Source organism: Bos indicus x Bos taurus, chromosome 21 (assembly GCF_003369695.1).
Source record: "Bos indicus x Bos taurus breed Angus x Brahman F1 hybrid chromosome 21, Bos_hybrid_MaternalHap_v2.0, whole genome shotgun sequence".
Lineage (NCBI taxonomy): Eukaryota > Metazoa > Chordata > Mammalia > Artiodactyla > Bovidae > Bos > Bos indicus x Bos taurus.
Window position 1 is genome coordinate 31,208,722 of NC_040096.1, and position 17,295 is coordinate 31,226,016.

The following is a 17,295-nucleotide window of genomic DNA, read 5'->3' on the forward strand; positions in this document are numbered from 1 at the left end:
AAATGCAAATTTAAGTAACCAAAAGATGTGGGGGATAAAATAGCATGAGTTCACTTATTGTTTGGATTTTTAGAAATTGTGTTTTATGGACACATTTTTTGTCTTCTTGTTGATAGGGATTCATAGGATTTTAATCTTCTGGGTATAGAAAGGTACAAGAAATATCTGCTTTAGAAAGTAAATAAGATGAATATGTTTTATTGTACGAAGAATTATTGCCAAGTTAATTTATGTTTTTTATTCCTTTTTTTGAAACGACAAACTCATAAACATAATCAACTGTTATAGAGAGAGTTAAAATAGGTTTTTTTTTTTTTTTTAATTATAGTTTGACTTAAGAGTTCTTTCTTAACCAGTAAGACTTAAATATTGTGGAACCTCCATAACTGACATAAAATTCCCTCATACTATTGCAGAGAGTCTAAAAGTACTGTATAAGATAAAGAGCCAAACTTTACTTTCTTTGAAAAAAGTAGCATTATAATTCATTCAGAATTTTTCAGAGTGATCAAACCTAAATCATTAGAGCTTATTTAAAAACAAACAATCAGCCTCTCCCCTTTATAGAACAAGATAAGTCAGACTTGTTTCTGAGATTATTACAAGTTTTGGTGTCCTAACAGTTCTTATAAGAAGTCTGAAAGTTTGTGTGTAGAAACCTAATAAAGTTTAATATTTGAATACTATTTATAGTGAAAATCATCACTTGTTTGTTATGGCATTATTTTGTAGTAATAAAAAATTAAATTAATAACCAGATATATGGTGAGCTTAATTAAATCATGGCTTATCCATAAAGTAAAATACTGTAGAATTATTTTAAAAATTGACAGTAAATTTCTATATACTAAGCTGGAAAAAATGCCCCCTGAAAGATTATAAAACTATATGTTAGAGGGATTCCATTTTAATTGAAATGTTTGTATATGCATAGGGGAAAAGTCTTAAGTACATGTGATTTTGCATAATCTTTTTTTTCCTTTTGCAGTGAATGGTAAACAGTTTCTCAACCCCACAATCCTCTTCATGATGACTTTAGTTATCTATTTATGGCATAAGATACTCTGTTCCATCACAAGAATTATTACATTACAACTTAGCTGTTATGTTTTAATAGCAAAATTTCTTGATTTTGTTGGCTATATAGTGTGTACATTTACAGCAGAGCAATAGTTATAAGATCAAGTGCAACAGTTATAAGTAAAGAGTAACTAACATGCCCTATATCATTACAGGGATTTATTCAGTGGAACTCATAAATGACAGTTTATATGACTGGCATGTTAAACTGCAGAAGTAAGTGCTTTTTTATGCTAACCCACTCTTTTTAATGGTAGACTATCACAATGAGATTTCCTCCCTGCTTAATTTGGTACCTATTTACTATGGCTTCTTCTTAGAACTTTAGATCCTGTTTGTATAGAAGTAGTTCTTAGGTTGTTAAAATGAGCTGTTTCTCGGGCTTAATAAGTAATGAGAAAGCAGGAGGAGGAAAAGAAGGGCCAGCTGTGGGAGAAAGTGTTTCATGGAGTTAGTGAGACAATTAGGAACTATATAAACAAAAGTGTATAAATAACTTGATGAGTTAGTATCCATTGTGTACTCGAAGTAAGAAATGAGGAGATCTTTATATAAACAGTTGTAGACAAATTTAGGTTTTGTTAGTGATTTCACTTGTCCTTGGTAAATTTCTCTCATTGAACCCTTTGTCTAATAATTTAGTTTGAGAGAAGCAGATTAAATTTTTGAGTTCTTGAGAAGACTGTGTACATATGACCCTTTCCTTTAGGATAACTGCTAACTTTGCATGCCATTTGAGAGAAGAGATTTAGAATACTGTGATCTCTTCTTTGGACATTTAATCTCAAGGAATTGGAGACTATAGTAATTTGTTTTTCTAGGGACCATAGAACAACTTTAGACTTTCTCTGTTTGAAACTTACCCTAGGGGCTCTGTTTTTAGCTTTTGGAATGGTTTATTTTTAAAGTTAGTGAGGAAAAAAAATCTGACCTTTTTGTTTGAACTGTTTTTTTGTTTTGTAATTCTTAGGGTGGATCCTGATAGTCCTTTGCACAGTGATCTTCAGATTTTAAAAGAAAAAGAAGGCATAGAATATATTTTGCTTAACTTCTCTTTTAAGGTAAGAAAAATTTTAAGGGGACTACATATGCTTCTAATGCAACATATATTTGTACAATTGCTTTGGAAACTATTTGGTATAACTTGGCAAAGTAGAAGATACTTGTACCCTATGGTCCAGGAATTCTCCTTCTAGATACACAATCTGCAAGAAATGAGTACTTAAATGTGCCAGGAGACAAACACAAGAATGTTCAAAGCAGCATTGTTTATAATAGGCTCAAATAAAAATAACCTAAGTGTCTCCCAGTAAAATTGAGAACTGTGGTATTCATAAAATGGAATAGAGCTATGTACAACAAGATAGATGAATCTTGAACACGGTTTGAGCAGAAAGCAGATCCAGAAACATGTTTTGTACAGTTTCGTTTATATAGAGCTCAAAAATAGGTAAAACTAAATTGTTTAGGGCATGCATTCTCATTGGAGGCAGGTCTCTCCTTCCTCGCTCCCCACCCCACACCCAATGCAGTGAAAATTGGTCCTTGGAGTGGAAAAGGCTTAGATGTTAAGATGGCCTGTAGCCGTTCAAGGGACCATAGTATGTATATACATACACACTATGTCTGAGGTGTTAAAATTTGATGAGGGAGCAGGACAGGGAAGAATTAGGGAAAAAAAATACTCTAAAAAGGCTTGTTAGTGGGACAGAAATGAAAAGAAGGCTGAGAAGCATTAATGGATTCATACTTGGAAATGAAGATGCGAGTACCATACAGTTAAGATAGCAAGTACGTCTAGGTAAGAGGGAGGGAGTTGTGAGCTGAAAGGGACATCTGGGGGCTTCTTGGATACTGGCTATTGTCTGTTTCTTGACCAGGGTGGTGGTTGTGTGGATACAGTTTCGTGCTAATGTGTAACAGTATACCTATATACTTTTCTAAATTTATATGTTGTATTTAACAACTTTTTTTTTTCAAGTTGCTAAAAAACAAAAGTTAAAGAAGAATGGCAATGGAATCTAGATAAAATGTATTGATTTACTATGGACTCTGGATAAGTGTAGTGGTTTTAAGCCTTTGTTTAAAAACATTGTGAAGCATTTCTAAGGGATTATGTTTTAATTATTTGGAGCTGGTTTTTGACTTGTTCTGTGAAATTGAGAAATTGTGTAACAGCTGTCTTGCAGATAAACATTTTTTTTCTATTTCAGTTAGACTTCAGTGCATTTTAGTGTGATAGAACGAACAGCAGTCCTCAACTTTTTGGCACCAGGATGGGTTTCATGGAAGACAGTTTTGCCACAGACTGGGTCTGGAGGTGGTTTGGGGATGATTTAAGTGTGTTACATTTTTTGTGTTATTCTATTATTGTTACATCAGCTCCACCTCAGATCACCAGGCATTAGATCTCGGAGGCTGGGGACCCCTGCTATAGAAGGCTGGAGGACGTGAGGCATCTAAAGTGTAATCCCTGTTCTTTAAGGACCTGTCGTCTTCCTGGAGAGAAATCTGTGATGAAAACTGTAGGGCTCTGGAGGTCATGATGGAGAGTCTCGGAGCTTACCTTTATGTAGTTAAAAAGCTAGCAGGGGGTTTTAGGCAGGGGTAGGACTGATCTATTAGGCTTTTTACTTTATTTTTAAAAAACAATTAGTATGCCATCAGCATCAGAGTAGGGTTTGGATAAGATAGAGTAGACTTCTGGGATACAAGGTGGGGGCATTGATTTTAATCTGGGCGGAAGAGTAATGAAGATTGGTAGTGGTAGGAATAGATGAAAGTAGATGAATATGGGCTTCCCTGGTGGCTCAGCTGGTAAAGAATCTGCCTGCAGTGTGGGACACCTGGGTCTGATCCCTGGGTTGGGAAGATCTCCTGGAGGAGGGAAAGGCTACCCACTCCAGTATTCTGGCCTGGAGAATTCCATGAACTGTACAGTCCACAGGGTTGCAAAGAGTTGGACACGACTGAGTGACTTTCACTACCATTAGATAAATATGAGATGTTTTGAAGGAAGAAAAGACATGAAAGGATACTTTTACACTTGTAGAAAGGAGTAATTTTCTGAAAGCTGCTTGCTTAGTGTTTGTGTGTGTATATTCTTGTTTGGGCTTATATCCTCATTTATGATTGAACTTTCTTCAAATAACCCAAATGTCAAATGTCACTATTTTCCCATGGCTTTGTTATTGTAGAAATTATTGAGGCTATCGGCTGGGTTCCCTTCCTAGAGAGTGAATCTGGCATATATTTACTGATTCATGTGGTGCAAAGAACCTAGAAATGTATCTTTTTTAAAAATGCAAATTTTTATTTTATTTATTTTTGGCCATACTGTGTGGGTTGTGGGCTCCCTCTTCCCTGACCAGGAATCAAACTCTGGCCCTTGACAGTAAAAGCATGAAGTCCTAACCACTGGACTGCCAGGGAATTCCCCTATGTAAATTATTTTTAACTTGAAATCTAAATAATTAAACCATATGCGCAATACCAAGCTTAAGAAATAGAACCGTATCAATATCTTTGAAGCCCAACGCGGGCCACTCCCCTCCCACATTCTCCTTTCAGACATATCTTTAAAGGAATATGAAATCTTGACCAGGAAACTGTTTGAGACTTGTGACTGTGGATAGTGTTTTCACTATATTTTCTTGCTCTAGATAGAACTTCAGGGAGGACAGTCTGGGAGGTAAATGAATGGCTGAGATTCTGTTGGATTTGTGTTTCTGGACCATGGTTTCTGATACCACAAAGAAGGGCCTTTGCTAGGGCTGAAGTATTTAAGAGGCCTGGGAAGGTTAAGATTGCCCTGAGCTAACCGGCCTTGTGAAGAGGACCTTAAACTCAGTTGACAAGTTATAAGTATCTCAATTCATAGATTTTGGAGAATAGCAGATATGACTCAGAAAGAAGGATCCACAGAAGGAGCAGGAATAGTATTCAAGGCCTTGAATGTCCACAGTGACACCTTGAGGGTCCTGAAGAATAAGAAAATGAAACTTGAGATACAGTGTGACACTAGGTTGGAAAGGCGAAAGGGGGCAGAGGGTATTAGATTTGTCAGCAGCTTGGTTAGGAAGTGGTGGTCTGGCTTTTCCGGCCACGTGTGAATTACAGAGTTGAATTCTGAGGTAGTACTTTAAAAAGAGTTTGTTTAGACAAGTCTGGGTTCATCTAGAGAATAGCAGCTGGGATTAGAGATTCCATGCCATGTCCTAAAATGGTGGGATTGTAGATTTGGAGAGGAGAACATGGGGGTTTGTGATAGCTTGTCTTCAACTATTTGAAGGACTGGGGATGTAGAAGTATTAGTTTGATTTTGTTTTTGATGAACACAAGGCATGGCAATTAGTAAGTCAGACGTAAAGTGACGGTTTTCAACTCACTATAAGGAAGTGATTTGTAACTATTTAGAGCCATCCAATGATGTAGTCATTCAAAAATAGAATGTTCCTCATCGTTAAGAATAGCTTGGAAGGCCTAGACAGTTTATTTGGAAATCAGATAACTGTGTGAGGTCACTGTAAACTCTGATCTTCTTAGTTTCTGAGTTAATACACCACAGTAACTCGCATATCTATATTTTTGTTTTTGTTTTAGATACACGGCATGGCTCGCAGGATTTTAGTTCCCCCACCAGGGATTGAACCTGGCAGTGAAAGTGTGGAGTCCTAACTGCTGGACTGCCTGGGAATTCCCTCTCATATATCTGTTATAACAGAAACCTTTTTCTCTTGCCCCCAGTACCTGTACCTACCCTCCCCCACCCCGACACCTTATTTCTGTAAAATTTTGGTTACTGAGTTCCAAGGTACAGAGTTTGTGGAATAGAATCCCTAAGTTTTGATAGAGTAGTTAATCTGAGGCATTACTTAAAGTGAAGGGAAACCTTACTGTCACATAATCAATTGAGAGAGGTTTGTAGTCACTCCTATGGAATCACACATTGAACAATCTAAAATATAGGAAATTAAATCAAGTTGTGCTTTACCAAACTTTGCATCTATGCCTTTCTTTATTAAATTGTAGAAAAAAGGCGAGCTACTTATTCAGAAGTAGATTATAATAACTGTCATTAAGTTGGTTTTGTGTGGATAGATTTCTTCTTTTTCTGCCTTACAATAGATAGCTAAGATTACCTGTTTTACCCATCAGAAGTATGTTTTTTATCTCCCTCTCCTATTAGGATTTAATTTTCATAGTTTATATGTTCCTCAGAGCCTTGCTGGAGGATGGGTAGAGGTAGGGAGTTAAACACTGTATTTTTGTATTCTTAGAAATAAGCACTGTTATTTTTCTGTTTCTTAGAAGTAAACATTGTATTTTCGTGTTCTTAGAAATAACTGGATGAAACAAATGTTTGTTTCGCTCCTTTACCTGCAGATTGATTTTTGATTTAAGGGTCATTAGTTGTTGACTAATTCTTTTTTATTTGAACATAGAAATTGGTAATTTCTCTTAGACTTCCTGACACATCTTCGTGGGAGGCAGTATGCTGTTACCTTGTTCCTCTGTTGTAGTGGCTGGGACCTTTTTTGGACTCATCTGACACTGACACTTTGTCAGAGGCCAAGACCTCTGACACTCTGAGGCTACCTCAGCTACAGTCTTTGCTTAAGTTCACTGAGAGAAAAAGTTTTGTTCTGGAAACCTCAGTTTCCAGGACTGAAAATTTGAAAGAACTGTGCAGCCTGAGAATTAACTAAGATTCTTTTCTCTTATTTTGCCTTTATATGTTTATCAAGCCTGATCTTTGCCAAAGCGATCATCTATTGACGTTTAATGTTGTTATTCCTATTTGGGTTTCAGTCTAGTGTCTCATTCTATTTGTCCTTGAACCATCTCTTTTTGTCACTTCGTTCAGATTTTTAAGAAATTACTCTAGTTCCCCTACCTCTATTAGCATGGTGCTTATCGTTCCTTAACTCTTCTTTACTACCTTACAATTACAACGCATATCCTTAGCTTGTCAAAGTGTAATATATATTTGTTAGTGTTTTCCTTCTTCCTTGTCAACACAGAGAGCTTAGAACACGTACTCTGTGCTCTTGTTGTCATTCCTTTTAGTTCTATATTTATCTAAATCCTTATATGTCACTATTACATAACTCATCAGTATTCTTTTGGGCCTGTATATGTATTAGCTCTCTTCATGGTCTTTATTCTCCATGTTTCCATCTAGGACCTTCCTCTTGCTTGAGGAATATCCATTTTTGTTTCCTTTAGAGTGGGTCTGCTTATAGGAAAATATCTTTATTTGGACTTCATTTTTGGAAAGTATTTTCATTTGGTATAGATTTTTAGGTTGGAAATTCCTTTCTTTCATTACCTCAAAGATGTCATTCCTCTATTATAGCTTCCATTGTTTCTCTTGAAGTATTTACAGTGGGTAAATCTTATGAAATGTTTAATCATTTTTAGAAAATTCTCAGACATTATCTCTTCAAATATTACTTCTATCCCATTCTCTCTTCTTCTAGAACTCTACATATATGATTAGCCTTTTCAATTCATTTTCCTACATCTTGCTTATTATCTGTATTTTCCACTTTTTTCTCTCTCTTGGCTTCATTTGGGATGCTTTCTGACTTATTTTTCCAGTATACTAAATTTCTCTTACAGGTCTCCACGGTAGTTAAACTCATCCATCAAGTTATTAATTTCATTTATTTATTTCTAAGCTTCAGAATTTCTATATAGTTCATTTTTATAATTTTAGTTTTCTGCCATGGTTTTCAGGCTTGTCTTTTCTTGCACATATTCGGCTTCAGTTCAGTTCAGTTGATCAGTCATGTCCAATCATCACTCTTTGCAACGCCATGGACTGCAGCTCACCAGGCCTCCCTGTCCATTTCCAACTCCTGGAGTCCACCCAAACTCATGTCCATTGAGTCGGTGATGCCATCCAACCATCTCATCCTCTGTTGTCCCCTTCTCCTCCTGCCTTCAATCTTTCCCAGCATCAGGGTCTTTTCAAATGAGTCAGTTCTTCATGTCAGATGGCCAAAGTATTGGAGTTTCAGCTTCAACAGAGTCCTTCCAGTGAATACTCAGGACTGATCTCCTTTAGGATGGACTGGTTGGATCTCCTTGCAATCCAAGTCTTCCCCAATACCCTAGTTCAAAAGCATCAATTCTTTGGTGCTCATCTTTCTTTATAGTCCACCTCTCATATCCATATGTGACCATTGGAAAAACCACAGCTTTGACTAGACGGACCTTTGTTGTCAAAGTAATGTCTCTGCTTTTGGTTGGTCATAACTTTCCTTCCAAGGAGTAAGCGTCTTTTAATTTCATGGCTGCAATCACCATCTGCAATGATTTTGGAGCCCCCAAAAATAAAGTCTGACATTGTTTCCACTGTTTCCCCATCTATTTGCCATGAAGTGATGGGACTGGATGCCATGATCTTCGTTTTCTGAATGTTGAGCTTTAATCCAACTTTTTCACTCTCCTTTTTCACTTTCATCCTGAGGCTCTTTAGTTCTTCTTCACTTTCTGCCATGAGGGTGGTGTCATCTGCATATCTGAGGTTATTGATATTTCTCCCGGCAATCTTGATTCCAGCTTGTGTTTCATTCAGCCCAGCGCTTCTCATGATATAAGTACTCTGCATATAAATTAAATAAGCACGGAGACAATATACAGCCTTGACTTCCTCCTTTTCCTATTTGGAACCAGTCTGTGGTTCCATGTCCAGTTCTAACTGTTGCTTCCTGATCTTCATACAGATTTCTCAAGAGGCAGGTCAGGAGGTCTGGTATTCCCATCTCTTTCAGAATTTTCTACAGTTTATTGTGATCCACACGGTCAAAGGTTTTGGTGTAGTCAATAAAGCAGGAGTAGGTGTTCTTCTGGAACTCATTTGCTTTTTCGGTGATTTTGCGGATGTTGGCAGTTTGATCTCTGGTTCCTCTGCCTTTTCTAAATCCAGCTTGAACATCTGGAAGTTCACGGTTCACGTATTACTGAAGCCTGGCTTGGAGAATTTTGAGCATTACTTTACTAGCGTGTGCGATGAGTGCAATTTTGTGGTAGTTTGAACTTTCTTTGGTGTTGCCTTTCTTTGGGATCAGAATGAAAACTGACCTTTTCCGGTCTTGTGGTCACTGCTGAGTTTTCCATATTTGCTGGCATATTGAGTGTAGCACTTTCACAGCATCATCTTTCAGGATTTGAAATAGCTCAACTGGAATTTCATCACCTCCACTAGCTTTGTTTGTAGTGATGCTTCCTAAGGCCCACTTGACTTCACATTCCAGAATGTCTGGCTCTAGTGAGTGATCACACCATCATGATCATCTGAGTCGTGAAGATCTTTTTTGTACAAGTTCTTCTGTGTAGTCTTGCTACCTCTTCTTAATATCTTCTGCTTCTGTTAGGCCCATACCATTTCTGTCCTTTATTGTGCCCATCTTTGTGTGAAAATTTCCCTTGGTATCTCTAATTTTCTTGAAGAGATCTCTAGTCTTTCCCATTTGTTGTTTTCCTCTATTTCTTTGCACTGATCACTGAGGAAGGCTTTCTTATCTCTCCTTGCTATTGTTTGGAACTCTGCATTCAAAAGGGTATATCTTTCCTTTTCTCCTTTGTTTTTCGCTTCTCTTCTTTTCTCAGCTATTTGTATGGCCTCCTCAGAGAGCCATTTTGCTTTTTTTGCATTTCTTGGGGATGTTCTTGATCCCTGTTTCCTATACAATGTCACGAACCTCTATCCATAGTTCATCAGGCACTCTGTCCATCAGATCTAGTCCCTTAAATCTTAGATCTACTGTATAATCATAAGGGATTTGATTTAGGTCATACCTGAATGGTCTAGTAGTTTTCCCCTAGTTTCTTCAATTTAAGTCTGAATTTGGCAATAAGGAGTTCATGATCTGAGCCACAGTCAGCTCCCGGTCTTCTTTTTGCTCACTGTATAGAGTTTCTCCATCTTTGGCTGCAAAGAATATAATCAGTCTGATTTCAGTGTTGACCATCTGGTGACGTCCATGTGTAGAGTCTTCTCTTGTGTTGTTGGAAGAGGGTGTTTTTTATGATCAGTGCGTCCTCTTGGCAAAACTCTGTGAGCCTTTGCCCTGCTTCATTCTCTACTCCAAGGCCAAATTTGCCTGTTACTCCAGGTGTTTCTTGACTTCCTATTTATTCCAGTCCCTTATAATGACAAGGACATCTTTTTTGGGTGTTAGTTTTTAAAGGTCTTGTAGGTCTTCATGGAACCGTTCAACTTCAGCTTCTTCAGCATTACTGGTCAGGGCATAGACTTGGATTACTGTGATATTGAATATTCAGCTTCAGTTCAGTTCAGTTCAGTCGCTCAGTCGTGTCCAACTCTTTGCGACCCCATGAATCACAGCACGCCAGGCCTCCCTGTCCATCACCGACTCCCGAAGTTCACCCAGACTCACATCCATCGAGTCAGTGATGCCATCCAGCCATCTCATCCTCTGTCGTCCCCTTCTCCTCCTACCCCCGATCCTTCCCAGCATCAGAGTCTTTTCCAATAAGTCAACTCTTCACATGAGGTGGCCAAAGTACTGGAGTTTCAGCCTTAGCATCATTCCTTCCAAAGAAATCTCAGGGCTGATCTCCTTCAGAATGGACTGGTTGGATCTTGCAGTCCAAGGGACTCTCAAGAGTCTTTTACAACACCACAGTTCAAAAGCATCAATTCTTCGACACTCAGCCTTCTTCACAGTCCAACTCTCACATCCATACATGACCACTGGAAAAACCATAGCCTTGACTAGACGAACCTTTGTTGGCAAAGTAATGTCTCTGCTTTTGAATATGCTATCTAGGTTGGTCATAACTTTCCTTCCAAGGAGTAAGCATCTTTTAATTTCATGGCTTCAGTCACCATCTGCAGTGATTTTGGAGCCCAGAAAAATAAAGTCTGACACTGTTTCCACTGTTTCCCCATCTATTTCCCATGAAGTGATGGGACCAGATGCCATGATCTTCGTTTTCTGATGTTGAGCTTTAGGCCAACTCTTTCACTCTCCACTTTCACTTTCCTCAAGAGGCTTTTTAGTTCCTCTTCACTTTCTGCCATAAGGGTGGTGTCATCTGCATATCTGAGGTTATTGATATTTCTCCCGGCAATCTTGATTCCAGCTTGTGTTTCTTCCAGTCCAGCGTTTCTCATGATGTACTCTGCGTATAAGTTAAATAAGCAGGGTGACAATATACAGCCTTGACGAACTCCTTTTCCTATTTGGAACCAGTCTGTTATTCCATGTCCAATTCTAACTGTTGCTTCCTGACCTGCATACAAAATATTCAGCTTAGTTATTTTAAAATCTGTGTCGGATAACGCTTATCTTGACACCCTGTAGTTTTGTCTGTCATTTTCTGATAATGCTGTCTTTAAGTTTCATATGACTGGTTATTTTTGGTGATAGATGTTATATATGAATGATTAGAGAGCTATTTTGAAGCCTTGGATGCTAGTCCTCTAAATAGAAGATGTATGTCTGCCCATCAGGTACTTGGGCATTGTAACCCAGGATCCCTGAATCCCAAATGGCAGTGAGATGATATAAAGATGGGCTTTGTTCTCTACCTGTGTAGTTTGTGATTTGTCCTTCAGGGTTCCAAGCTAATGTGTGCTATAGTGACTTGTAAGGAGTCTTGTTCTTCTCAGCTTCTTAACCTCTTATCTTCCTCTCCTCCAATTGAAAGAAAATCCAAAGGGAAAAAAAGGCTGCACTCTGAGGTTCCCTTTTCTTGATCTTAGCTCTGTAGTTATACATTTGTCTACCTTTTCTAGTTCATAGCCAGATGATTGATCCAAATTACCTAGTCCATCATTGTTGGAATGGTTCCTTTATATAGTTCTCTTGGAAGTGGGAACCTCTTTCTGTATTTCATAATTTTGCAAATATACTGTTCTGTTTGGGCCTGATCTTCATTTTTATTTGCTTTGGTTTTCATTTCATTTTGGGGGACTATTTTTACGTTTATGACTTTCATTCATCATTAGATAATAAATGTATGCATTCTTTATAGATTATTTTAAAATCTTCTAAATAATACAGTATTAAGGATATTCTTAAAATTAAACTTGCTTATTTGTTTTTTAGGATAACTTTCCATTTGATCCTCCATTTGTTCGAGTGGTATTACCTGTTCTCTCAGGAGGGTAAGTTTAAGTGATTATTTTCTTTGATAGTATACATCAGGATCATTTGGAGGGCTAGTCAAATGCCAGGAGGCCTAGAATGCTAAACTTTAACTCAAAGTTTGTGATTCAATAGGACTTGTTATGGGGCCTGCTGCTGCTAAATCGCTTCAGTCGTTTCCGACTCTGTGCAGCACCATAGACGGCAGCCCACCAGGCTCCCCTGTCCCTGGGATTCTCCAGGCAAGAACACTGGAGTGGGTTGCCGTTTCCTTCTCCAGTGCATGAAAGTGAAAAGTGAAAGTGAAGTCGCTCAGTTGTGTCCGACTCTTAGCAACCCCATGGACTGCAGCCCACCAGGCTCCTCCGTCCATGGGATTTTCCAGGCAAGAGTACTGGAGTGGGGTGCCATTGCCTTCCTCATGGGGCCTGAGAATTTCCATATCTAAGATAGTTTCAGGTGAAGCTGATGTTCCAGGCTGGGAACCATAATTTAAGCATCACTGGTATAACTCATTATGTTTACAGGGGTTTTTAAATGACCCTATGTGTATATACTTCACCTTAAAAAATCAAATGTTTTTCAAATGTAAGTTGTGATTGAGGGTTTAGAGAAAGTTAGAATTAGAGAGTGATTCCCACATGCCCATTATGCGAGGAATAATCACAGGAAATCTCACAGGCCTATGGAGCTGGTCATTGATTTTCTAAAGGGGTGGTCTCAGTTTGGTAGAATTAAATGGTAATTGCCTGGCATTTTTTATTGAAACTTGTTTTTTTTTTTTTTTTTGGTGATTAGAAGTCATATGAATGATGGGGAAAAGATCAGAATTTGTACCTAGGTTAGTTGTGGAAGGTTCTGTAGATCCTTGAAATAACAGGAGGTAAAATAGTTTGAGAATTGTGATATGCTCAGCTGATCAAGTCCACTCTGTGAAACAATCATATTATGGTAATTAAAATCTAAAAATATCCAATCCTTTGATCATTTCTATGCTTTATATAGTAATAGTCTAATTTAGATTAAAACAATATGGGTGGCTATAAATGATTAAGGAAAATATTTGGAAACTTTTTTCAAATTCAGGATAAATGTATAAAAAATATTTTTGTAAAAATATTTTGAAATCTGATGTAAACTTCACTAGCATAGATTTTTTTCATATTCTGTTGTGGAGAAAATTCCTGAGTTTATGGTCTTAGTAGTTTACCATCTTGTGGAGATAATTAAATTATAAATCATGCCATTTTCAGTTTTAAAATCTGCTATATAGTTTGTCTTCGTTGATTACTTTTACCAAATGGGGTTATTTTCCCATTATTCAAATAAATAACTAGAATAATAAGTCAGTTTGTGACTTATCCAAATAAACTTTATATCTTCTAATAAAACGTTTTTTCCATTATACCAAAAGGCAGCAATAATAAACCATTAGAAGTATTGAGTATTCAATTGATTTGTCAGGTTTTAAGTATGGACTTAAGTTCTCTGACCTTAAAGGAAAAGGAGATTGCTTCTGGCAATAGTGATCTGGGAAGACTTGGACAAGTAGGTGGGATCTCAGCTAGGTCTTGAAGTACTGGGTGGGGTTTGGTCAACTTATGGAGGTTGAAGGAAAATTGTCTACATAGGTGAAAAGTAAACACAATCACACATTTAGGAAAGAGCATGGTGTTTTCAGTTTACCAGAATAGTTTGAGCTATAACACATGAGGGGTAGAGTTCCTATAGAAGAATTATAGGAAATTGTGTTGACAATAGCTTGTAATTATATAAAAACATGGATTGGTGAGCAAACTATTACCCATGGATATTTAATTTATTTTTCTTTAACTGGTTCAGAAATAGGGAAATAAAAGTAAAAAGAATGTCTTGGAAAGTAAATCTGTTGACAGTAGAAAATACTACAGGACAAATTATATTCACAAAGTCTTGGAAGAATGCAAGGCTAGTTAAGAGCTGAAGCCACTGTCTTAGGTAAAGTGATAACAACCTGAGTTGTTACAGTAGTGATGGGAATGGAAAGATGAATAAAGGATGAGGGTAATTTGAGGCAAAATCAGTATGACTTGATCTTCACAGTCAACTATTAAGTAAAAAGTAAGAATTATGACTGACATGGGAAGAACTAAAAAGTGTGAAGCCTGATAGAACAGTTTGTGATCTCTGACTCAGGGTAATGCTTAATTACACACTGTGACTCTGGACAGATTATTGAACAGTTTTTGTTCCAGGTGTTTTATATCCTACATCTACTAGCTACTTCCTTATTTGTTTCTTGTCAAAAAATATTTTAAACATAACAGCTTCATTGTGATACAATTCACACATGATAAAACTCACACTTTTAAAGTGTACAGTTCAGTGGTATAGTATACTCAGTTGTGTAACCATTACCATTAATTTAAAAATGCTTTCATCACCTTCCAGAAGAAACTCTGTACCCATTAGCAATCACTTCTCATTCCTCTCTCCTATCCCTCCACCCACCAGCAACTACTAATTTTTATCTCTGTGGATTTGTGTATTCTGGACATTTTCATTTAAGGAAGCAAACAAAGTACAGGCTTTTGTGACTGGCTTCTGTCACTTAAAAGTTTTCAAGGTTCATCCATGTTGCAGCATATATCAGTAGCTCATTCCATTTTATTTATCCATGGACATTTGTTTCCACATTTTGGCTGTTACGAGTAATGCTATGAACTTTCACAGACAGGTTTCTGTGTGCACATCTTCATTTCTGTATCATATATACCTATGTGAGTTACTAGGTCCTTTGGTAATAACTCTTTTTAACTTTTTATGAAGTGCCACACTTTTCCCAAGTGGCTGCACCATTTACATTCCCACAAGCAGTGTGTATGTAACCAACTCTCTTCATTTCCTTCCTGTTCACTTTTCAGCCCCATGTAATTTGGCATTAGCTGTTACTGTTCCTCCCAGTCTGGTATTTCCAATAGGGACTTCGGTAAATCCAGAAGTACCTGTTCAGGTTCTATCATACCTGATTATTAGATTTCTCAGCAACACCAGAACATTTTCCCCTTGGTTTCTGATTGCCTCCTCTCATCTCTTTTTGCTGGGAGCTCCTTGTTCACTTAACTTCTACCTGTTGGGGTTCTTTAGAATTTGATACTAGGTCTGTTGTCTTTTCTTTTCCCTTCATTCCTTTGCGTTAAAAAAAATTTTTTTTTCATTGAGTTAATTGTATAGTTGCACACAGTTGGAAGAACTATTGGAGATACTTTGTCCCCTTTGCCCAGTTTCCCTAGTGGTACGATTTTTGCAAAGCTGTGTGGTATAGAATTATGAAACAGTGATACAGAGACAGGGATGCAATATATAGTGCTTATGCAGATTTTCCCAGTTTTATGTATAACTCATATATATCCCTGGTGGCTCAGATGGTAAAGAATTGGCCTGCAATGCGGGAGATGTGGGGTCAATCCCTGGGTCGGGACGATCCCCTGGAGGAGGGCATGGCAACCCACTCCAGTATTCTTGTCTGGAGAATTCCCATGGACAGAGGAGCCTGATAGGCTACAGGTCATGGGGTCGCAAAGAGTTGGACATGGCTGAAGTGGCTTGGCGTGCTTGCATGCATGTGTGTGTATTGAATTTTACATTGAGTAGATGTGTGTATGCAACACAGCAGTCAAGACACTATACAGTTCCAACACCACATGGATCCTTCTTGTTGCCCCTGAAACTAGACCCATTTTCCTCTAGTGCCCCTCATCCCTTAACTCCTGGTAACCACTCATCTGTCCTGCATTCCTAATATTTTGTCATTATAAAAAAAGTTACATAAATGAAATCTTAAAGTTTTGTATTGTAACCTTTGGGGATTAGCTGGTTTTTTGTTTTTTACTCATAATTCCCTGGAGAGTCATCTAAGTGTCTGACTAGTTTGTTCCTTTTTATTGCTAAGTAGTATTCCATGGTGCGTCATGTACCACAGTTTGTTTAACCAGAAACCCACTGAAGGACCTCTAGACTGATTTCAGTGTTAAGAGTATTACAAATAAAGCTGCTATGAATACTTGTATACAGTGTGTGTGTATATGGGTGTGAATGAATGTGAATGTATTGTCCTTTGTCTGGGATTCATGTCTAGGAATGCAATTGCTAGGTCATAGAACCCCATGGACAGAGGGACCTGGCAGGCTACAGTTCATAGAGTCACCCAGAGTCGGACACGACCGAGCAACATTGCACGCACGCACAGTCATTGCATATTGAGTTTTAAAAGAAACTACCACACTATTTTCCAGAATGGCTTTACCATTTTACATTCCTGTCAAGAATGTGTGAGTGATCCACTTTGTCCACATCCTCGCCAGCACTTGATGATGTCATTTGTTTTTATTTTAACCATTCTGTTAGCTGTGCAGTGATGTCTCATTGTGGTTTTAACTTGCACTTCCGTAATGAATATTCCTCAGTGTTGAACATCTTTCATGTGCCTATTGGACAACTTTATGTACTCTTCCAAGAGATACTTGTTCATGTCTTTTGCCAGTTTTCTAATTGGATTGTTCTTTCGTTGAATTTTGAAAGTTTTTAAGGTGCATTCTACACAATAATCCTTTGGATGTGTGGTTTTTTAGTTTCTTCTAGTATTTAGCTTAATTTTATCTTAACAGAATCTTTTGTAGAACAAAATATTTTAGCTTTGAAGTAAAATTGTGCTTTTGGTATCAAGTCTAAGAACTCTTTGCCTAGTCCTAGATCCCAAAGATTTTTCTTCTATTTTTGTTCCTCAAGGTTTTACAGTTTACATTTTACAGATACGTCTGTGAATCATTTTGAATTAATTTTTGTATAAGGTATGAGGTTTAGATCATAGAGTTTTACCTAAAGTCCAATTGCTGTTGTTTGATTTGTTGAAAAAGCTCCATGGCTTTTAAAATATTTCTGTGTGCCAGTGACTCCTAGGCTTGTATCGCACATCCCTATGTCTTTGGTGTTTCCAATATTATGCTTTATTGACACCTCTACTTGAATGTCTCTTACACAGGCCTTCAGGACAAAAACTTGAGCCCATCTTTTTTTCAGCCTCCCTTCCCCAGTCTTCCTTATCTCACTT

General features: G+C 37.6%; 1 protein-coding gene across 2 annotated transcripts in view; it reads left to right on the plus strand.

Moving 5' to 3' along the window:
* Nucleotides 1-17,295, plus strand: part of UBE2Q2 (ubiquitin conjugating enzyme E2 Q2) — a 62,553-nt gene that overhangs the window by 28,213 nt on the left and 17,045 nt on the right. For both annotated transcript variants that reach the window (XM_027521508.1, XM_027521507.1), the window contains 3 exons: nt 1,236-1,296; nt 2,051-2,141; nt 12,168-12,226. In XM_027521508.1, the coding sequence (XP_027377309.1) occupies nt 1,236-1,296; nt 2,051-2,141; nt 12,168-12,226 (211 nt within the window). The remainder of the gene's footprint in view (nt 1-1,235; nt 1,297-2,050; nt 2,142-12,167; nt 12,227-17,295) is intronic.